At 46.0% G+C, this 23,618-nt stretch overlaps 1 protein-coding gene across 3 annotated transcripts in view; it reads right to left on the bottom strand.

Moving 5' to 3' along the window:
- Positions 1-1,252: 1,252 nt before the first annotated feature.
- Positions 1,253-23,618, bottom strand: part of ABL1 (ABL proto-oncogene 1, non-receptor tyrosine kinase) — a 78,436-nt gene continuing 56,070 nt past the window's right edge. For all 3 annotated transcript variants that reach the window (XM_050320225.1, XM_050320226.1, XM_050320227.1), the window contains 9 exons: positions 23,227-23,522; positions 17,536-17,808; positions 13,632-13,716; positions 13,091-13,268; positions 10,715-10,899; positions 8,479-8,631; positions 7,746-7,835; positions 7,248-7,412; positions 1,253-4,942 (listed from right to left, as the gene is read on the bottom strand). In XM_050320225.1, coding sequence (XP_050176182.1) covers positions 3,243-4,942; positions 7,248-7,412; positions 7,746-7,835; positions 8,479-8,631; positions 10,715-10,899; positions 13,091-13,268; positions 13,632-13,716; positions 17,536-17,808; positions 23,227-23,522 — 3,125 coding nt within the window. In that variant the 3' untranslated portion in view covers positions 1,253-3,242. The remainder of the gene's footprint in view (positions 4,943-7,247; positions 7,413-7,745; positions 7,836-8,478; positions 8,632-10,714; positions 10,900-13,090; positions 13,269-13,631; positions 13,717-17,535; positions 17,809-23,226; positions 23,523-23,618) is intronic.

The raw sequence follows: 23,618 nt of genomic DNA, 5'->3' as shown, positions 1-23,618 counted from the left end.
GGCTGAGCCCTGGACCAGGAGTGTGTCCTACTCTGCTGCCAGCCTGCTTCTAGATGTACAGGTGATGTAAGAAACCCTCTCCTCAGAACTGACACCGTGCTTAGGTGTGTTTTGCCTCTCTTTTCAGTTGTGGAAGGATGAATGTCAAGCAAGGGAGAGGCTGTGGGTTGTCCCTGACCATCCCAGGGGACAGGCAGCACTCCCACACACCTGAAAGCACTGCTGGCCCAGCAGCACCTCCACAAGCCAGGCTGCCACACCAGCCTGTCTGTATTAACATGAGATTTTTAAGGGAAAAGAGCCTAAAACACTGACCACATTTTACATCTCGTGACAAGCAACTTCTCAACAGAAGGCAAGATGACAAGTTTTCCTTTAAAACTTAAAAGAGTGAACATTGTAATTTCAAAGACATGAAAACCAAAACAAAACCACAAACACAGCTATTTTTCCCTCAGAGCACTCTCACTTTCAAGCTCAATAGCCTTGAAAATTGGAGCAATCAAACTGTTAAATGCATCGATCTGTTAAATCAACTCCTACTGTACTCAGCTAAATTTAGCCTTTAATCCCCTCTCTCTCACTCCCAACACCACAGATCCTGGGGCTTTCCCCAGCCAGGTCAACTGGCCTCTGCCTTCCCACGACACCATGGACTGGTCCCTAAGCCAGTGGAGATGGAGATCACCAGGAGTGGTGGTATTTAGGGCCAGGTTAAGCCTCTTCATCTTCCCTCAGCCCACAACCATTCACCATATGCAAGACTTGGAAGAGCAGCCTGGACATTGACCTTGGCAGGATCTTGGTCACACTCCCACCTGGAACCCTCCAGATCTGCTGGAAAGGCTGAAGATAAAAATGGGCAATCAGAAATGAAGGAGGGAACAGTACGAGGAGAGAAACTCATGGGTCATGTCACAGCAGAGGAGGAGGAAACCACAAGAGCAGCTGAATTACAGATTACAAACCACTAACAGGAAGAAAAGTTTAGTCAAATCTCTGATTTAAATCTTTGAAGACAACAGTGAAGTCTTTGATTCAAAAGAGGTGATGACACAGTCTTTATTCTGTGCATCTCTTTTCTCTCCTGACTTCCCAGAGCCAGATCAAAAGAACATGGAAAGGGCTCCACAAATCCCTCTGTGCCCAAGGGCCACGGTGAACCCCCCAAACAGGGAACCCCTGTTTTCAGATGCTGAATCTAAGGGGAGGTAACTGGGTTGGAAAAGCTTTGCTAACAGACAAACACAGGTTTTCCTCAACATTGATTTATTTTTAAATACACTACACAAGAGAGACTGGAATAAAAAATAAATCAAAAAAAAAAAAAAAAAAGGAAATAGAGAGAGGAGGAAGAATTGAAAGTCATGTACAGAAACAATCTGTACTGGACTAAATTAAAGGGGAAACAACCCCCTTAAGTATCACAGAGATGAAGGACAGAGCTATTTACACACTGTAAAAAAGACAAGTCTACAAAAGTGTGTAATAACAAGATACAAATGTATAATATAGTGGCACAATATGTTATCAAAGTAAAAACAGTACCTCCAGGAAAGAGACAGTCCAAGGGTTGTTTTTTTTCTCTTTTCTTACATTTTTAAAGGCAGCCTGTGGCAGAAGTGTGTATTTTCTTTTGAACATTTGTCACGTGTTAAGTCATGGCTGTTTGTGAGGGCAAGAAGTGGTGTGAACACACACGAGTGAACTACTAGAAATCATATACAAAACAAACAGTTCCAAAGAGAACAGCATAAAATACAATTGAAGGCAATTAGTGTTTAAGATACACAAGAGGGGGTCACGAGAGTTACAGGGGAACAGGACATGAAAAACGTGTTTTTCTCATGTTTGGAACTGTTAAGAGGAGTTAAATTGCACTGTTAATAGCCCTAAACCTTGTTCTTTCACTATTGTCACAAGTCACAGTTAGTTCCCAGCCGTGCTGCATTAGTTGGGAAGGTCACAGGGCCTTGGAAAGGAAGGCCAGGAGTCCTGCTGTCAGCATTTTGTGGCGGTTTCCTTGGGAGATGCACCCAAGGGAAGTGTCTGCAGTCTTCACAGATCCTTGTTTGATGCTGGATGGAACCACACCACCCTGAAGGTACTAATGGTTTAACCCCAGAGTACTGGCATTGGAGCTCTTCCCGGGGAGCTCCACTGGCACGGAAAGGCAGGCACCACAGCCCCTCAAAGCACAGGAGGGCAGAGGCCAGGCCCCTTCTCTACTCACAGAATGAAATTCAACTGGAGGCACAGCAGTTCTCATCCGCTGCAACGTGCAGGCTCAGCCGAGAGGGCTGCTGGAGGCACAGCGGTGTCTCAGAGCTCATCCCAAGCCATCCCCCCTCACTGCCACTCGCCAGCTTTCAGGGAGCAATGCCTTGCTCAGCACCAGCTCCCTGGGCTCTGCAACCCCCCACCCCAAACACCAGCCCAAATAATGTCAGATATCACGAGACTGTGATAGCACAACCTCCTCTAGACCTTCCCCAGTCCTGTTTGCTACTGAGGGAGATCCGCAGGTGCTGCCTCCAACATTGTGAACCCAACAGCTCATCTGAGCTCAACAACACCGAGAATCTACTGAAAACACAGAAACAAAGGGCAGCTGGTGGAATCACAGGAAGAATTTGGGCAATCATCATTTGTAGCATTCTATCATTCATAAAAACCTTACGTTAATTATTTTTCCCCCCTCCCCTCCCAAGCGCCAAATGTTTCATTAATGTCAGGAAAACGTCAGACTTGGGCCAGGGCCACATGCTGCAGCTCTCCCAAGAAACACAGTGGGTATATTGCTATCCAAACACTCATCCTCATGTACAGGGGGCAGAGAGGGGATGAAAATGCAGTACAAAGTCCTCCTGAGGAGGATGGTATCTCAGTGTCCATCAGCCTGTCTTCAGTCTTAACGGTCTGTCCAGAACAATAAAATATTAATAAAAAGGCATGGCGTGACATCAGCATTTAGACTTGTAGTCCACAAGGCAAGAACTCCACAGATAAGACGATTACAAGTATATGAAACACAGGGAATCTGAGTTCAGAGGGTGGAAAGTGCCTCCTGAACACAGCCCTGCCCTTTGGAGCTGGGGCGTCCATTCACAGTCTGCGTCCTTTGCACAGCCCCAACCTGAACGCCCCGGTCCTTTTGTCAGTCCACACATTACTCTCTCCACAGTTGGCTTTGGCCCATTGTGACTGATTTGCTTTGTTTGTTTCTAACCTGGTTTTTTCTGCTACCTCTGAACAATGTCGCTGATTTCTTTCACTGAACTGAGAAGTTTGCTGAAGTCCTGGGTGGCCGCGGCGCCGCTGCCGGCCGTGGCCGGGCAGATCTGAAGCTCCCGCAGGTTGTTCTCCAGCTTATTGATGGCCTCCCTAAAGGCAAATTTGTTCCTCATCTGCTGAATGGAGTCCACGTAGCTCACGCAGAAGGTGTAGAGGTTCTTGCCAGCCTCCAGGACAGCGCTGTGGCTTGCCATTTGCTCAGAGTTCTTGCTGATGGCGACCCGCAGAGCCTCGGTGCTTTCCAGCACCACCCCTTTGGTGATGGTGCCGCTGGCAATCCTCTCCGGGGGCTGCCGGGTCTTCCGCAGCGAGACCCTGGTGGATATGAGAGGGATGAAGGCTGTGGATGACGCCTGGTCCCCGCCTGGGGCAGAGGGTATGGATGAGGAAGAGGCAGCTGGGGTTGCTGTGCTCAGCAGCAGCTTTGTAGAGGACTGTGGCTTTGGTACAGAGGGGATCCCCAGCTTTTTCACACCTTCCCCTGACTGGTTTGGCTTGACGGCATCACTGCCTGCAGCCTCTCCAACCTGAGTCAACTGTTTGGATTTCGGCCCAGACACCACATCTGCTGCTGCTTCATGGCTGGGACTGTGAGAAACCTTCCCGGGCTTGGCGACGGAGGATGAAGAGAGCGGGAGTGGAGGGGCCGGTTTCAGCTTTGATAACTTCCCTTTGTCCTTCCCTGCCGACTCCGAGGTCTGCTTGAGCCTCCTCAGTCGTGGCTCCTCAGAGGAAGCCTTGCTGGCCCCCATGAACCCGGCAGGGTTGGGTTTGGCAGCAGAACCTTGGTCCATGGTCACAGTGGTACCTAAGGCACTGGATTTGACCCCATCGTCCTTGTGGAGCCCGCTGGAGGAAGGAGGGGCAGCAGGTTGCCTACGGCCAAGTTTTGGTGTCAGGGTGGGAGGGCTGGAGCCAGGGCTCGACTCTGCATCTTTGAACACATCATCAGTGGTCTCTTCATTTTTCTTAAGCAGCCGTGGAGGAGGGGTCACTGTCCCCCTGACAGCGACGTCAGTCTTGGCCTCGTTCGCCCGTTTCCGAGGCAGGGCTGGCTTTTCACTTCTGTGCCCCCCGAAAGTGGAGGAATCAAACTGGCGACCCGTGGACTGCAAATCCCGAGGCAGAGTCACAGATTTCCACTCCGTGTCCTTCGCTCCATGGGGCACGCAGGAGGCTGAGCAGGACCTCAGGAAACGCTTGCCGGAGTTGGAACTGCTCTCGTCCTCCCCAGCCACCCCCCGACTGCTGCTCATCGTGCTGGACTTCTTCCGTAAATGGGGAGACAGGAACCCAGAGTTCCCAGCGACAACCCCGTTGGTGACACCAGCCCCATTGCTTGGGTTCTGAAACTTGGAGGGGTCAGCTGTGTCTGCGGGGGGTGCAATGAAAGCCCCATTGCCAGCATCCCTGCACTCCTCCTCCCCGCCCGCCCGGCGGTCCGAGTGTCCGTCCATCTCTCTGAAGGAACTGCTCCGTTTCGGAGGGGTGGGAGCTGTCTTCTTCTTCTTCTTGATCAGGGCACTGAAGAGGTTGTGCTTTTTGTCCTTCGGAAGCAGCCGCTCATCTTCATTCAAACTGCTCTCCAGGGCCACCCTCTCCTTCCGTGGGAGCAACGGAGAAATAGCAGGTTCGTGGTCCAGAGGGTCTGCAAGGGAAATGAAAAGAGTTTTCTGAGTGTTGCTCCAAGAGCCAGAATAATCTGTTTTCTTACAAGAGCAAACCACTTCAGCACCTCCCAAAGGTGCAGGTTCTCTAAAGAGACACAACTTCAGAGCAGAGCTAAAGCGAGTGCAGCCACACTCAAGCCTGGACTGAATGTGGTCCCTGATCCTGCATCCATTCATTCCTGAGGTGGCTGCCAAACTACTTTCCCTGTAGGCTTCCGATTGAAAGAACATCACACAAACATCACATATTTGTGTTCAGATTCCCATCCTCACATCTGGAGACTTGTCCAAACTTCACACTGTGAAGAAGATAAATACAAAGAGGCCTTTGCTTTAGTCCCTGTGCTATTGCTGTCTTTTGAATCGCTGACCCTCTGAATTAATAAGGCACCTCTGTAACCCACCTCCATCCCCGGGCTCCTCGTTCATTTTCCTGATGTCACCCTTTATGGGGAATGGAAATAACTGTTTCATGAGCAGAAACCACGGTGAAGATGCTCAGCTTTGTACAGTAACAGAGCAAAGGGGCAGCACCAGCCTCTTTCAGCAGCACCACTGTGGAAGGAAGTGATGGGGTGACCCTCTCTCCACTTACAAGAGGTATTTAAAAATGAATAATGGTTTATAATAAATTCATACAGAGTCCTGAAGGTCTCTGTGTTTGACTGACAGAGGGGCTCATTTCCAGGCCAGGCACTGTGATGGCATTCTGATCCAGAGGAGGAATGCCTGCAGGGCAGCAGATACATTTACAGCTTGACTAGGCAGTAAGAGGGGAGGTGAAGCAGAGTCATAGGGGAAAGGAGGATGCTTCTTAGTCACATGTTGGTCATCATCATGCTCTGGGTAGGATTTTGATTGAGGAATGGATTTTGGTTGAGGGGAGAGAATTTGAAATAAAATAGTTGTAGACTTTGAGAAGACAGCACACTTTTACAGGAACACCATTCCCATAGGACTTATGGGGACCTGGACAGCCAGAGCACAGGCCATGGCGTTTCTGATTATAGACACAGTGGAGCTGCAGGATCCAGAGAAAACCAGCAGCCTGCACTGAGGATCAGCTTCCAGCTGCTGGACTTGCTATGGAAACACTGACAATTGGAAGGGAAACTGCAATAAAACTTTAATGTGCAAAATTTTCTTTCACAGTACACAGTGAAATGACTCCCAGTATAATGTTAAAATCGTATTATTCCTGCTGCACTTGAATCTCTCAAAACCCTTAAGTATTTAAATGAAATTATTTCACTTCAAAAGCTTGTAATAATAGGCAATTTCATTTCCTATATATGGTAAATAACCTTCATTTCTAAGTCACTTTTACTTTCTTTTCCCAACATTTTAAATCCCCTCTTTTCCCCCCACTTCTTTGTCTAGATGTGCATGTGCTACTGAAACATGTACTACTAGATGAATCTGACATTACACAAAAAAGGTCACATGAATGGTCAGAAGAGGCAGCCTCAACAGGAGCTGAAAAAAAACCCCCCACTGTATTTCATTTTACCTTATTATTTTTCAAACGAGGTAGATACAAATCTCCTGTACTCATTCAGCCTTTTACCACCGCTTTTTATTGCCTCGGAATGGCAAGCAAATGTTTGAAGAAACTGATTGGAAGTTTAATTTTATGGAAGATTCTGTAAATACCTCTTTGTCCCTCGCTGAAATTATATTTGGTACCTGCCAAGAGTAATACTCTTCTGTGCTGCGAGCACAAATCTGGTAGGATGGAAAGTGAAGAAACCTCCCTTATGGGGCTTGCAAAACCCGAGCTATCACCCTGCTTTAAATTATGCAGTGTGGTAGTGTAAAGTGGCTTGAACACAGCAGATTACCCCGCACTCAGAGGCAGTGGGAGATCCCACTGATAGCTCCTGCCAGGGAATGGGAAGAGGATGTGATCAGAGAGCTCTGTGCTCAGGCTCTGGTCTTTAGGGAGCTCCAGGTAACAGCCATTAAGTTAAAAGAACTCCGAGGGCTTCTCTAAGCAACGGCAGGGAAAGCACCAGTCCCTCAGCCAGTTAAGGATTCACACTCCCAGCTGCTGTGTGTATCTGGTCCCAGAATTAACAACCTACCTTTGCAAAAACTAATAAAAGGAGTTCTGGACCCAGGACAGCAAACTCAGCAGCCTGTCACCCAGAAACACAGCACTGGCACACAGAGATGGCACCTGTTATTAGGTACGGCTCTGCCTACGTGAAGGCCTGGAGGTAGATGTGCACGTTGTTTTCCCCTGTATTTCCTGAAGGAATAATGACTTTAATTAAAACCTACCACACTCCCCCTGGCCTCGAGCATGTGCAGTCTCCAAGCCCTCGTTGGCATCTTTGCTTTCAGCAGCTCTCCTTGATGTTCGCGTCTTAGTTGGCAACTCTGGGGCTTGGAGGAAATTGCTCACTACACTCCTCATGCCCTTCTTTCCCAGCTCCTTCTCCACCTCTGCAATGCACAGAAGAAAAACATTTATTAAAATCAGCAGAAGATAAAAAAAAACTACTGCACTGTTTGGAGTTAGTATCACAAAAAGAAAAGCGAGCAACGCAAAGCAGAAGTTCCTCGAGGTTATTCATCCATTCGGCCCTTTAATATGACATGTTTGCTCCCAGAAAAAACCCACATGCAAATAATGTATCTGCTTTCTATGCCATTTACACCAGGTAGTACAACCTAGGAGTGGGTTTCAGTGAAAACAGTCTATGAATAAGCATGCAGAGTTAAGGATGCATCAGCCCTTTCCCCATCTCTGGAATTGCTGGTCCAAGAGGGACTTACCATCTGATATGCTGGATTCCTGAAACATGGTTTCAAAGGCCTGATGGATCTCAGCAAAGGAAGGTCTATCAGAAGGGCTCCACTGCCAGCCTGAAAAAAAACACACCACCACTCAAAACTTCCTTCCAGCAGCAGACACTCAGTGCCCTGCACCAGGAGCAGCCAGAAATCACACTTCCCTTCTAATACACTGAGTGAGATAAAACACTGACACAGAAATCTGATTTACAGGGTGCTGGGTGTCTGCAACCACTTTGGCTCAGTGACAGCTGCAGACACCCAGCGCTCTCTAAATCAGGTTTCCATGTTAGTGTGTGACAGGAGGTGCTGAGCACCACTGGAAAAAAGCCTGTGGCACTGAGTCACGTACCAAGAAGCCACAGTGAAGAGGAACAGTCAGTCCTGCAAGAAGCCAAATGAAGCTCCTGCTTCATCCTTGAGCACAAGCTTTTCTTTAAGTTGTCAGGAAAAAGGAGACAAAGAAAGCATTGAGATCCAAAACAAATCTCTCCCCCGGGCCTGTGGGCTCCCAGCAGGGATGAACAGCTGGTTCCATGGCGTGTTCATCCTCTGGGGAAAGCAGCTTTAACCAAACACTTCCACACAGCATTGCACCTTCCCTGGAACTGGCAGGGGGTTCCTCGTGCCTTGCTGCACGTGGCCAGATTCTGGCACTTTTATTGCACCCCTGCAGAGCTAAAAAGCAGCATCTGCAAGGCTGAGGAACACTTACACGCTCTCATGAGCTCATAAACTTTCTCAGGACAGCCTTCAGGGCGCTCCATACGATAGTCCTTCTCCAACAGCTCATAGACTTGAGACAGGTCGATCCCAGGGTAAGGGGACATGCCGTAGGTTGCAATTTCCCACAGCAGAACTCCAAAGGCTGCAGTGGAGAAAAAGGGAGGGGGAAAAAAGGAAGAAAAAACCAAATCAGTAAGCTTTGTTTTCGTCTCGAATTTGAGAGGATGTTTAGTGGGAGTAGTCACCAAACAGTGCTGCACACTTAGGCCAGCTCTGGGTGGCTCAGATCCCATGCTCAGCAGCAGCTTAAATGTTAAAGAAGCGTAACAAGCCACTCCGTCAGCACAGACAAGTCTCCTGCGATATGACAGGGTAGAATTAGACTAATTTTCAATGTATCAGTTGTCTCAAACCTGAACGCCTTGAGATCCTTCAAGTCCTATTAGAGGCACAATTAAGAGACTTCACAGTGGATTAGCTGAAACCGCTTCACTGCTGCACTGCAGTCGCTCCCTCAGTGTGACAGCTCCTCTCATTTGCAACCTCTCCCTGGAGGACTTGCACATTTTAATAGCTCAGTGTTTTTGGGGTGCCCTTGTTTAGCTGCAGCATGGTCTTGAAGGGAAATGTGGGAGGCAGCAGCCTGAGAGGGAAGTTTTAGCAGTTGCTGGCAAGGCACAGTGAGGGCGAGATGTTTTGGTCCCAGGGAAAAGCTGAACAGGAAAAGGGAGAGCACAGAAAGGGTCTTGGAACAGGCGAGGCATTCAATTGGCAGGAGCTGCTGGGGATGCAGGTCAGCACCAGGGTCAGGCAGCTAAACCCAGGAGTCAGGCACACAGAATAAACCCAACACCAGTTCAACAACCTGCATGTAATTAGTTCAGTCACCCTATTCTGTTCTTAACCTGAAGAGAAAGCGATTACAATTCTGCATAAGTAAGGAAATCACATCACATTACATGGCAAAGCCACCAAGGGCAATTTACATTAGACATTTCTGTGCACAATTTTCTTTGATTGCTGTCTTGAGGCAGCGAGGTGAAAACATCCAAACTCTGGCAAGCCCAGCAGCAGCCATGGCCTCCAGGGACAGCTGGTTTGCTCTGATCAGACCCCAAAGTCCACTGACCCAACTCTGCTTTGAAAGGCTACAGCTAACCCTAACTAAAGATACTCAATACTCCTGTGGGATCTTTTTTCTTGGATTACTCTGTTACTGAAATGCAACAGGGATCCTGCAGCCACCACAGCAGCATCCTGAGGCTGTGGCAGACAGAAACAGCCAACACCACTTGCAAGCCCAAAGCAGCAGAAACACCTTGGTCAGCAATCACATATTCTTTGGGAGGCTGTTTTGGGTTTTAGAGAACCTTTTGCATCAGCCATCTACCTGAAAGTTTCTTCAAAATAAAGCCTTTCTCTGCACAGTTTCCCCCAAAACTGCAGAAAACTTCAGCACTGCTTCAGTACTGTCTGTTGGTTTATATATAGAAGATGCTCAGGATATCATTTTCCAAGTGCTTTTGGGACCACGTCCCACAAGCTTCTATCTCATGTCACTGGGCACTTTTGAGAATTTGACCAACAGCTATGGCAGAGATATAAAACCCAAAGAAAGGCTGATAAAAGTACAATGAGATTTTCTGTGGTCAGATTTGAAAGAACAGAGCTCCACTTAGCTTAAGCCTACTCTTATCACCAGCACTTCAGGGCTCTTCAATAACCATTTGTCATCAAATTTTCCCTCTGCTTCTCCTCATCTCAACTCCAAAGATTATTCTTTTAAAATGCAGAAAGATGAACTTGGAACTATCGCTAGACAGATACACACATAATTATTATTTTTTAACATAAAATGAACCAGATTCTTTCCTCCTTGAAGTAGTTAGGAAGTTTTTTCGCTATATAACAATATATCATAGTCCTGTGCCATGACTCCATCAAGGCAGTAGCACTGGTGTCCTCCAGCTCCATTTCATACACTTCTATAAACCCTACAGTATCCTTTATTTTCATATTTGCCAGCAACTCAAATATATAAAGTCAGGTCAGCATCCTCTGTGCTCTGCTCTCAGACTGCCCGAGCAGAGATGAGTTCCTGCACTCTTGACAAGCTCAAAAGAACAATGTGGCTCAAACCAGGGAAATGTTCCACAATGGCCTCATTTCACAGCCCTGGAAAAGAAGACCATAATCTGCATTAATTTGTACGTGCAAATTCTTACCCCAGACGTCGGATTTAATGGAGAACTTGTTGTAGGCCAGGCTTTCTGGTGCAGTCCACTTGATGGGGAATTTCGCCCCAGCGTGGGCCGTGTACGTGTCACCTGTCATTAACCTGCTCAGGCCAAAGTCTGCCACCTTCACCAAGTGGTTCTCCCCTACAAGGCAGTTCCTGGCAGCAAGGTCCCTAAAAAAAAAAAAAAAAAAGACAAAAATTAGGCAATGAGAAGTCTTTGCCATCTCACTATTAGCGATAGCAAGGAAACCTGCTGTTCCCGAAGAAACCTGGGCCTGTGTGATTATTTTGATCAGAGTATTACACAGAGATCCTGTAGTTACATGTACACATGTGAGAGGGAAAGTTATTTTCCATCCTGGCTTTGTAAGACTGTCATCCAAACTTTTTTTTTTTTTCCTTTCCCTAATCTGAAGTGAGAGCTTCAAGAAGCCCCCTCAGTTTCAATAAAAGCTGCCACCCTCAGGATAAAAATAATTCAAAGAAATGTCAGTGCTCAAGTTATCAATAGCTGAGGATGAGCACTGAAGAAACCCAGCCTCAAAGCCTCACTTTTTGCCCACCCCTCTAACGCTTCAGTCACCCCAACTAACACCAGTTAGTCTCCAGACTCCTTTTCCAGTCCTTGCTCAAGCACCAGGATTAGCTCCCAGCTCTGTTCTTCCTCCTTCCAAGTGTACCACCTTTTACAACACAACTTGTTCACACCATCTTTTGGCCTTTGCAAACCTGTTGTAGCCTCTGCTGCCAGTACTGACATTTTCAAGGGACTGGGCAATAAGCAAAATTAAGCTTCTCCTCTGCATTTTTTCACCCGGCTCCACCCTGGCAGGTGAGAGATGTGCATGTTGCATTTGCCTCTTCCCTGGCTCGTACCTGCTGTTTGCACACTCAGAAATGCTTCAGGAGGATAAAAAGGTAAAGCACAGAAGCACATCCTTCCTAATATTAGGTTTTGTTAAAACACTTTTCCAGATTAGGTCACGTTGAACTAAAAATTGATTCTACCAGGAAGCTCCAGTGAGATCTTGAGATAGGAGGCAGACACTGCTGTTTCTTTTGCTTGTTCTGCTCAATCAGAATAAATTAAAAATAAAAATAAAATTAAAAAAAAATTACTTCTTACTGGATGCCCATTAAATTTGCACAGTGTTTTTGAATACACCTTCTTATCAATGCTGATTACTACAATGTGTATCTAAATAAAAGCTCCCCTTCATAATCAAATTCCTCCTCCTTCCTGATTCATTAAATGAGGTCAGAGCCCAGTATTTGAAGCCATGGATGTGAATTGTGACAACACTCTTCAAATAATTGGGTAGGTGGTTATGGGGGTGGCTGATAAGGAAAAATGCTACTATTTATTTTAGATAAATGGGTCATCAGAAATAAGAGGAAATGAAATGAATGGCAGAGCAGACAAATGAGATTCACACAAAGCAGTTTTTAAAGTTTACTTCCTGCGGGCTGAGGGGACAAAACACTTTCAACAGAGCAAATCAAAGGCTGGAAATTTTAATTGGCAGCATCACTGTTCAATTTATTGACTGATGGCAGCATTTAAACAGGCCTTTCAGGCAGCAAAGGCAATGCATGACTTGGAGGAGCCCCTAGAACTTTACACACGATCTTCATATTTGTCTCTATGAAAAACACGTGCTAATTCCATATTCCAGTTAATTGGGCAGGAAAGGTCACGCCACGACACCGAGAGCATCTTGTATAAAGCTCAGTGACTCTCCAGCCCGGGCACAGGATGTGTCATTACATTGCCAGGAGCCCACTTCTGCAGATGAGGAACGCAAAGCTCCAGCCATAATTGCAGCACACTTAAAGGTCAGAGTCTCTGAGACTTTTAAAGACTGCAGAGATGCTTATTAAAGTGAATACACAATCCAGACAATAGCGGGAACAATCCCTGCAGAGGATGGGAAACAAAGCGAACCAAACAAGAAAGAACATGGGCTGAGGTGGCGCTTAGAGGGTGGCTCTGCTGTGAACACTTGCTCACATCCAGCAACACCAACTGCAGTTTTAATGGCTGTCACAATCAAGGAAGTAGCTTATCTGGTCCATTAAAAGTCTGTTACTTTGGGAAGCCTTTCCATTTAAGGCCCTTGCCAAAAATATAAAAGTACCGATGTGTCTTTCACCTGCAGTTTCTTCAAAGGTAAGAGAAAAACCCTGAGAGAAAACCCATCCTACAGATAGGTTAGCAGACTGTGTCAGAACACAATGCACTAGTGTTAAATATAGAACACCAACTGCATCTAAGCCAACGCTGTGATAGCCTGAAAGGCAGGAAAAAACATCAAGGGGTGTTCTGTGCTTGAGATTCAGGGGTGCTCATGGTCCTTCCTACCTGTGAATGAAGTTTTTCTTCTCCAGGTACTCCATGGCTGAGGAGATCTGAGTTGCCATGTACAGCAGCACCACAGCATTCACCTCCTGCCTGTTACACTCACGCAGATAATCCAGCAGATTTCCGTATGTCATGAACTCCGTGATGATGTAGAAAGGAGGTTCCCGTGTGCACACCCCTGGGGACCAACATAAAGGTGACAATGAGTGTTTGAGAACATCAGTGAATCTTCGGGTTTTATCCTCGAGGGCAATTTGCACCTCCAGAAGGTAGAAATATGGGGCTTATGGAAAGCATGAGTTCTGCTTGGGAGTGGTTAATAGAGGGGTTTAATTTTCTGCTTCAGGCTCTGGCAAATTAAACATTAGGGAGACGAGATCATTAAAAATCATGTATTAGTGGTACAAATTGTGAATTTTGCCAGACAATAAGTGTCTGTATTTAAAGCCTTGGTATGGTAAGCAGCTTATCTGCTCCTTAACATCCATATCACTGCACAAGGGTTTAGTTCAAATCCCTCTGCTTGGTATTTATCACTTACCTAATAACTGCACCAAGTTTGGATGCTTGATCTCCTTCATTACTGCAGCTTCTTTCAAGAACTCTTCCACTTCCATGGTATCCTCCTGCAGAACAATGGCAAAGCTTTGGCAAACAGTGTGCACAAAGGAGAAACAGATTTTTGTATGAGGACACAAAAAGAACTGCAGGCTGACAACATAAGCCATAGTTCTTGCAAGGTAATTTTTCCCTGTAGCCACATCACAAAGCCAGGGAGTTAGGAACATTGGCTTTTTTGTATGATTTAAAAAATACATATTTTTGTCATTCTTATTCTAACTGAGCTTTCTGGGGAAAGAAAATCCATATCCTTTTTGTGAGGGGTCTCTCACAGGAACACTCAGGAGCTGAAAAGGCAAAAAAACCCGTGCTTGTTCCTAACAGGAAAAAAAAGATAACATGAAATAAAAAGTACAGCAAAGGAACAAGAATGAACATAAAAGGAAGGACACAACACAATCAAACGCTTGAGAAGCTGCTGAAATTCAGGTCTGCAGATTCAATGGGCAGGAACAAGAACTTCCCCCCCCATTCCCAGACAGGGAGGCACGACCGATGGCAGCCACTCAGTGATTGAAAGTCCAAGGTTTCACAGATTCATTCCTGGCATTTAGAGCCTGACCCATGACGCAACCACTGTGGGCAGACATGTCACTACCGATTTGTTGGACGCCATAAAGTTACTTGGCACAGCACAGACCCAAGGAAGAGACAAGTTCTTGCTCAAAAGACATATTTTTCTGAAGCAAATATGCCCCAAACGGCCGGAAGGTCATTTCAAAGAGGTGAAAAAAAATACAGATCTATTCCTAAAGCAATGTTTCTTTCTACATCCATATTTTTTTTTCATTGATGGATTAATGTTGACAGGCTACATGGACAAAGTGTTTTAAGGAAGGATTGGAAAGGATTTACTGCTGCTGGTGAGAACGATAACAGTGGGCTGCCACGGTGAGATCCAGCCAGCTCCCTGCTTTGCAGTTAGCACGGAGAACATTTTTCCAACAGTTTCATTCAATCATTTACTATTCATTGCCAATTAGCTTGATTGGCAGCTGTAATTTTTCTGAGCACACTGTCAAAACTAATAGTCCAAAGGTCCTTGTGAGCAGGACCTTAAACTGTTCTCTTTGGCAAAGGAAACTGGGTTAATAATCCAGGTTGCAAAATTACCCTAAATACGCCTTGATCTTATTCATGCTACACAAACCCTGGAAGGTTTCTCCTCTGCATAGCTGCTCCACTGCTGGAAATCTCCTACCTCTCAGTGACCAAATTAATAGGAAGGACACATACAGAGAACCACTGTAACAATGACCTCTCTGAAAACCCGATCTCGTGCAAAGGACCAGGCTTAACCGGCTTCCAGCTCCCACTGGAAGAAATAAAACAGTTCTGGCTGTAAAGTATTTTCCTAGCAGAGCACAGGGCCATGCCATGGCATCAAGGGACACTGGGGTTGTGTGTTGTCTAATTTAGAACACAGGCTTCTCTGCTGGGGAAAAAAAAATACCAAAAAAAAAAGAGATAGGAAAAAAAAAGAAAAAGCAGAAGCAGTCCTAGAGGCTGCAGACTCAAGGTGTGCAGTGAGAAATGTGCTGAGCTGACCAGCTCATGGCAGTTCAGCCATTAAATGGCCCTCAGGAGAACAGGTTGTGGTCACAGTCACAGCAGGATGAACTTGGTCCAACACTGTGCAGGTCACAGAGTTCCATGCCCCTGTTCCTGCAGCCACTGCCTGCCTTGTGCCCCCTTTCCAATACTGGGGGTAAAACCACAAATTCAGAGCGTGTCCCTTGTAAATACTGATGTGTCCTGTGCAACTCATGGAGCTGCCAGCGATGCATTTTAATGGGAAATATCTCAGCACCAAAACACTGTCTGAGGAACACTGTGTGCTGCTTCAATTGCCTCCTTCTAGAGTTCTGTGCCAGCCATGAGCTATGTTTAGGCACTTGATAGAAAACTGAACAACAAATGGGTGTTCGTAAGCATCACTATTCAAAAAGATGCTGGAAGGACCTTTCCCCCCTCCCCCCCTCTTTTAGTCTGCCCTCCCTTTTTTCTTACAGACATATCTGGAGTAGATGGGGAAAGGAAACAAGGAGAGTCATATAAAGTTTTGAAAAATATTCTCTCAGAGGAAAATAAAATGAGTCATCTGAAGGGTTGTGCAGAAGCTGCGAAAGGCTTGTTTTCCCCGGTAGAACTGGGATATAAATGTGATTTAAAAATGTTTCCAAAAACTTTGAAGAAAGCTATAATCCCACCTGTCAGGCAGTACACTAATGGATTTAAAAAGGTGGATTATAAATTTGCTTTTAAGGATGGTTTTAGCGTGCATAATTGCGGGTTGGAGTGTTTCTCAACTCTCTTCTTGGTTGTTCTTACACTCCCCAGTGGAACATGCTGCTCCATGCTACATTATGAACCACTTTTAGCAGTGTTTCATTAAATATTTATTTGATATATTTGAAACAGCCATGGTCTGTATTAAGGTTTCTCCTTGGCACAAACAGATGTGATGGGATAACATGCAATTTGTCTTTGTTGAGGGGTTTTGAGAGAGAAAAGAATGAAAGCAAGATGAGAAGTCTGAAGGCGTCGGGAATCCTCACACTGCAGCTCACAGCAGGAAGATGTTACATCAAGCAGCATTCCAGGAAAGCACTGAGCTCCCCTCAATATAAAGTGGGTGTTTTGCTGAACCTGGTCACATCCCAGCTCACCTGCTCTGCAACACTCCCGGGTGATCCCGAGCAGGGACAACACTAGATGTCACTCGCTCCCTGTGCAAGCAGCACTTGGACTCCCCCGCTGGGAGCAACAGCAGGAACCTCCAGAGTACAAAAAAGGCCAAAATGAAAATACTTTCTGCAGCCATAGCAACCCAGAAGTACTGAGGCAGCCACTGCTCAGAGAGAAAGGATGAAATATTTTCCCCAAACCAAGAAAAGGTTCTTCCCCTGGCACTTAAAGCATCTACACAGTTCTCTCCACTTCAAAATTTCCACTGCAAAAAAACCAAAAAGAAACAAACAAAAACCCCTGTTCTGTTTGTTTCTGCAAGACCAAACCACGTCCCTGTTTGAGGAGAGAGAACATGGTGTCAAGTTCGCATAAACTCCTATTAAGCAATCAAATGCAATGTGTGCAGATGGTGCCAGAAGATCTCAAGACAGTTTTATAAACATAGATGAATTAAGCAATGACCTTATGAACTCACAGAGCACTATTTGCATTTCAAGAGACAAGGAAACCAAGACACAGAAATCAGGGAGCAGAGCCAGCAGCAGAACTGATTATCCAGTTCTTCATTAAAGCCACTTATGAATTTTAATACATCTTAGCTTGGATACCCTTTTTCCTCCTCTTGTGTCTTTCGATAAGAGGCAGCTGTGAACAATTGCTTAAGACTTCCAGGTACAACAGGGAGCTTGTCTTTTGGGAGAGACGCCACATAAGACAGAAAATCAAAACATGTAAAAGCCTCCCTGAAGCACAACCTTTGAATTTTATGTTGACTGACTCATAATCCACAGTTTTCCTTAACACACCAGTTTGTGTTGGTGTGTTCATCCGTGAACTGCTCACCTTTACCACACCCTGAACGTGAGACACCACGGCACTATTTACTTTTCTAAGGTTTCATCCATTCTAAAGTAAAAATCGTGCTGTTAACATCCTCCTTTGTTTATATATGAGTGTTTCACGCATCACATAAACCACAGTAGGATCAAGCTCTTTCAAAAACAACCTATTCCAAGCTTACAGCACACAAAGGAAGGCCCGACATCAGCCCAGATGCCTAACCAGGGCTAAGGGCAGGGCAGCCACCCTGAACTCGCGCTTCCTGCTGGGAACGCTCCGAGATCGAGTCCTACCTTTAGAGTCTTCACGGCCACCGTGAGGTTGTACTTCTTCCAGACTCCTTCATACACCTCTCCATACTGCCCTCCACCCAGCTTGTGCTTCATGGTGATGTCGGTCCTCTCGATCTCCCACTTGTCGTAGTTGGGGGACACGCCGTAGATCGTGGGCTTGTTGCGCTTGGGCGCTGGGTAGTGCAGGGTGGTGATGAGCCCATCTGCCACGGTGGAGTGGTGGTGGACCAACTCTGCTAAGGTGTTGAAGCGGCTCTCTGAAGACACATACAGCTGGGAAGCAAAGAGGAACAGAAGACTCACTCAGGTAACGCACACTGTGGTAGAAATACGCTCGCACGTGGGAACTACATCACAAAATTGTGAAAGCGGAGTGTTGGCGTTGCTTCTACTCAAGCTGCAAGAACTAGGAGCTCCACAAGGTCTGTAAGCAGCTCCAGAGCCCAGGACAGTCACTGCTTACATGGGAAAGGCATCGATTCAGGAGAAAATACATGCACTTTGCCAAAACAAAACGGGAGGAATGACTGCAAATAGCACTGGCCTGACATGCTGCTGCTTGAGGTGTCTCCTTTCAAAATGCTGGTCAGTAAAGATTGTGGGACATTTCCTGGAGGGTGGGGGGTTGTCAGCCTCAGTGTCTCAATTGCACTATTACTATGTGGCCTAAATTCTCCTTGAAGTGTCCTTGGCAAAAATGGAGGTTTCCCTGCTTTTTCCTAAGCTTCTGCAGAGCATTAGCATGAAATCAGGGAGCTGGCCTGCTCCATCCTTTTGATGGGCAATGGTCGATAGCAGTGAAGTAAAATCATTACCACTGAATGAAAACCTGCTGTGAGGCATGATAACCCATATTTGTTACCTTCTTAACATTTATACAGAAGATCCATTTTAAGCCTAAAATCCTAGTAAAGATAACAGACAAGTGACTCCCTCCCACCAGAGCTGTCTATTTCTAGTTTTCATCCTCAAGCCCAGCCTTCTGCCACGCAAGGTGACAAAAGCTAGGGATTTAATTATTTGAAAAGTGATGCTGGTTAGACCTGAAGGAGAGGGAAAAATCTTTGTATCAGAGTGCACTTTGCATCACAGTCCAGCCTATGCTGAACACAGAAGATGCAAGAGCTCCATTTCTCACAAAGGACCAAGGTCTGGCAAGGGACAAACTCGCAGGAAGAGTTAGCACCGTGCTGGCCTCCCAGATTTCTGTGCAGTCCATACACTATTCCTGTGCTATTCATATCACATGCCAATAGCTATGATCAAACTTCTAAAATGCCTTTGACTTGCTGCATATGCACTCAACAGGTTCTGCATGTGCAGTGGCCATCTGTCAGGGATTTCAGGAGGCTGGGAAGTTGATGGGGCTGCCAGGGATCCAAAAATCCTAGGCTTAGGGTCAAATTCTGCCTCTTCTGCCTGGACGGAATTGTTGGATGGAAAAAGAAAATGCACCTGTGAACCTCCAACAATATGCAAATATGTCTAACAGAAAAGGGAGATGCATTTGAAAGAGGAAAGAAAAAAGTACGCAGGGAGGGACAAACCCACCCTCAGATTCGAGTAAAGTCTTTGTACTGGAGACTGGCAATTCCTGTATGGATACACCTCCTTTGCAGGCATCTGTTTACTATACAAAGTCACAAGGAGAATGAGAAGCACTGGAGAAATCCAAATATTCTGAAGCATGGGAGCACAGGCACTACATGCAAGAAAAGGTGAGGGAAAAGAGCAGTTCTATCATCCAAGGAAGAAGGAGTGACAGATGAAAGTGCCTCTCCCCCTCAGCATCCCGCTTGCCCAAATCCCTACTTAGGTTCATGAGGATGAGCCGCAAACTTATGTATGTCCAGTGACTATTATGGTCAGAAATGGCAAAAGCTCCCACTCTACGTGTGTCATGGACTTATTTGGAAGAGCTGCAGGAAGGTAAAATGCTCAGCTCAGGCACACTGAAACCAGGAAAGGGAAAACAAACACAGCAGTGAACGACCACGCAGATCAGTCGCAGGTTAGACTGCAAGGTACAGGGAGACCACTGGCTTTCCAGCTATGGCCTTTGTAACACAATGCTGGCCCCTGTAAGGGTTCTGGGAAGTGACCACTGAATAGCATTTTGTCATCCAAAATAGGCAGCTCTGCTGTAGAAACCTACCTCTCCAGTGCTGGGAAATCACAGCCCTTGTTAAAGGCTTTTTGATGTGCAAGGGCATTCAGGGTGGAGGGTTTTACACCCTGGCTTGGAGGAATCTACTTCACTTTTCCCTTCACTCTTGTTTTTCTTTTGCTACAGATGCTGATTAAAAAAACTCCTGGGGAAACTTTAACTCTAGAAGATAAAGGCATCCTCTTGAGGAGCATGTTCACAGCCCTCTACCAAAATGAGTTGGATATTGTTTTGGTGAAGTGACCAAATCTCATTTCAACACCACAGCTAAAAAAAAAAAAACCAAAACCAAAAAGAAAACCCTCCAAAACCCTGCAACACTTTTCATGGTCAATGAGGTGAAATCACCTTAATAACAGATGTTCTGAGAAAAGAAAAGTGACACCATAAGAGGCTTTCAAAGCTGCTTGGTGCGAGCGACCAAGCATTAGCCGGGTACAACCACAATTTAAAACAAGCCATGCCTGTTTGGGAACGACTTGAAGTACTTGCAGTGGTATGAGCAGTTCACATGTTACACCAAGGATTAAAATCTAAAAATATGGATGTAGAGAAAGCTGAACTCCAGGATTACTTGGAAGTATTAGAGAAGCATGGAGAAGGAAGCTGCCCATGGTTTTATGACAACTTATATCTCATAAGAATTAGAGATATCTGTATTTAGTGTAACAGTTTATATGATCTTGTTATAGAAGGAGAAGAGGCTAAATAAATGGCCAAAGGTTTCAGAGAAAACCTACATCAGGATGGAGGACATCCACACAAAAAAAATCCATGAAGGTCCCTGATAAAGGAGTGAGTCTGCATCCAGTTCAACCACTGGAGGGTCCAAGAGACTCAAGCAGGACATGAATCCTGGTTCCTTAATGCTGAGGACAGCAGGATTTGAAGAACTGGCTGGGCAAGGCTGTTTATTCAGTTGGTTACTCAATAGGAGGCTTTGCCTCAAGTATTATCAAGTCAGGAAAACCAAGTCCTCTGTACCACGGAAGTGGTTTACCAGATGACTGGCTGCACTGTGCCAGCCAAATCAAGCAAGCTCACTTTTAATACCTTCCTTAAAAAAAACCCCAACCAACAAACCAAAACATTAAAAGGTGGTCCGGAAGAATATGACCCATTAAAACGGGAAATAAAGTAAAAAATCCTGGAGACGTTTTTTTTTTAAAGATGTTGAACCCCAATGCATTCAGTATCAACAGCACTAAAGTTAGGACATACAAACCTCTGATCTCTTCCTAGTCCCTTCAGTTTCCCTCCAGGACAAAGCCTGGGTAAGGCTGTGCAATGCAGGACACATCACCACACCGAGCAGCAGTTGCTCCACACATTCCTCTAATACCTCCTTCTCCCGAAGCGTGTTCTCTCAGGCAAAGGATATGATCCCACCAAAGCCATTCATCCTTACTGGAGAACTTGAAGACATTAAATTCCCTGGACAGGCTGACTAATGATACAGCAGGCTGGGGAGGCCCCAGGTGCTCAGTGAAGGTAAGAGCTTTCCTTCAGCACAGCAACGCTCTGCTGCGAGGCCGGTAATTGAGTGTGACACGAGCAGCTCAGAGCAGGAACCTGCTCCAGCAGCCTCCATCCTGCAGAGGGACAAACAGGGATATTGGCTGCTTCTCCCCCCAGCTCCTCAGCTTTGACAGCCAGGGACAGGGTGCTGGAAGAGCTCAGTGTCCCCCAGCCCAGCAGCAGAGTGGGCAGCACATCTGGCACTAAGCTGTCTCAATTCGCTGCCTGGCTCGTTAACACAGATTGAAAATGATGGGGTTTAACAGGCCAGGCTGCAAACTGCAGCCCCTGATGCATGGGCATGGCAAACTGCGCCTTCTGCAGGGATGCTGGCACTTGGCACAGCATCAGGAGGACTGGGGTACCTCTTCACTTGCCCCTGCATGCAGAGGTGAAGCCCAAAAGCCACAGCTCTCTCAGCCTCTGCTGCTGCCCAGTTTAGCTTTTCCAGCCACCATGAGCTGCAGGGAATTGTTTCGACCTGCACCTTTTCTCAAAAACACCAATTCAAGCAACTTCGTGGAAAACGAACAGTTAACCTGGCTAATACAGACCTGAATGGATTACTGTAGCTCTGCAGAACTGTGTTTCTGGGATAAAAACAGCTCTGCTGGGATGAAAGCCCTCACATGCCAAACCCTTTTACAGCTCAAATGGAGAACATGTGCTATCTCCTCATGGACACGTGTTTATTTACACCAACCAAAGGAGGATTCGGTTCAAAACATTCACGTGTGAACACTGCTCATCTGCCAGCATCTATGGGAATAGAGGGAATAACAGCTACAGAGACAGGAGGAGGAATAATATTCCAGATTGCCGTGCAGTCCTTCAAGTATGCTGCATGTCAGCACTTGACAGTGCTGATGCTGACCCCAGAGTTTCTGCATGGGAGGGAAAAGGAAGAATCAAGGCACCGTAACTTGGAAATACATTACCTTAAATAACATGGCCAGAACTGTCTCAATTACAACATGTTTGCTAAAGCAGGCAAAAAGTATTTCATCACTGAATAAAACCTGTTTATCTTATTAAGGGTTTCAGAGTGACCTGATAAATAAGGAACATGATGTATTGGTTCCCTGTGTTTTCACACTAAAGATTTTGCTGGCGGCATTGTTGTAAGAAGAGTGAAGCTCTCACTGGACAAGGGAAAATTGGGCACAGTGGGCCACTACTATGCTTGACTGTTTTTATTTTTTTTTTTGAAGTGATTTAACGGCACAGAATCTGTCATCTATTAGATGCTGGCACGCTCCAGACCCACACTTCAACTTCTGCACAGGATCTAAAGAGACACTGCTTAAAATAGATTTGTTAAAAAACAATGTTTCCCGAAATCCAATGCCAGCAGAAAAGTTTCCATGAAATTCAAACAAAAAAATCTGTGGAAACCTACACTTTTATGCTAACATTTCTCTGCAGCATCCACAAAGCACAGCATTGCAACACTGCTACAGCACACAACAATCTAGGGGAAAAATGAAGGAACTAGGGACACAGCCCATATAAAAGTGAAAGTGCCTACCCGTCTCCAATGATCACGCTGAAATACTGTAGAGAAATCAAAACATTAGTTAAAAATACTGCAGAATAGCTCAGAAAGCATTCTGTCCCTAATATTTACAGGATTACAAGCAACAGGTGCTGACTTTTCTATTTGGCAGTCAAAGAGATTCTCTTTTGAACATAAGGGACGAGAATTCATCCTCAGAATCTCTTGTTAATGACCTCCATACCACTCAGCTCTGATGCAGCTCTAGTATCTTCTACCTAAAAGTGTTTCACTGCTGAGCTGTGTTATATCACAGTTTGCTAAAGGACTAAAAGTGTTTTGTCCCAGCCATGTCAGAATCTCAGGGTTTATTGTAAACTACAGATGACGAACGCTGCTCTCAGGGTTCAGAGCTGCTCAGTTCAATTGCTACTGTTTGACCTCGAGCAGTCAGTGGACAAAAGCACCCCAGCAAGGTTTTCCCTCACGGTTTGGATGTCCTGGAGCCTACCTTGCTGTCGGAGGCCGTGTTTATTCTGTAGTGGTACACCCTTCCTTCGTATCGCAGGGAAATGGATCTCTGGCCCGGGCTGCTCTCGCTCTCCCGCACCAGGAAGCTCCCGTTGATCCCGCTGCTCAGGAGGTACTCGGCAGCATTCCGTGACACCGGTCCATGATACCAGGAATGCTTCTCCAAACTGTTCACGGGGGTGATGTAGTTGCTGGGGACCCAGCCCTGCCCGTTCTTTGTCTGGGCCTCGCACCACTCCCCATTGTGATTGTAGCCCAGGACACGGAGCTTTTCACCTGAGAAAACAGAAAATGCATTCACACGGGGCAAACCTGGCAGCTGAGGACAAAGATAGGTTCTTTCTGGCTAACAGATCACTAGTAATCTCCTAC

This window comes from Myiozetetes cayanensis, unplaced genomic scaffold, assembly GCF_022539395.1.
Source record: "Myiozetetes cayanensis isolate MyiCay16 unplaced genomic scaffold, myiCay2020 scf23, whole genome shotgun sequence".
Classification (NCBI taxonomy): domain Eukaryota; kingdom Metazoa; phylum Chordata; class Aves; order Passeriformes; family Tyrannidae; genus Myiozetetes; species Myiozetetes cayanensis.
Note: the sequence above shows the minus strand (reverse complement) of the source record. Positions and strands in the feature narration are given on the sequence as shown.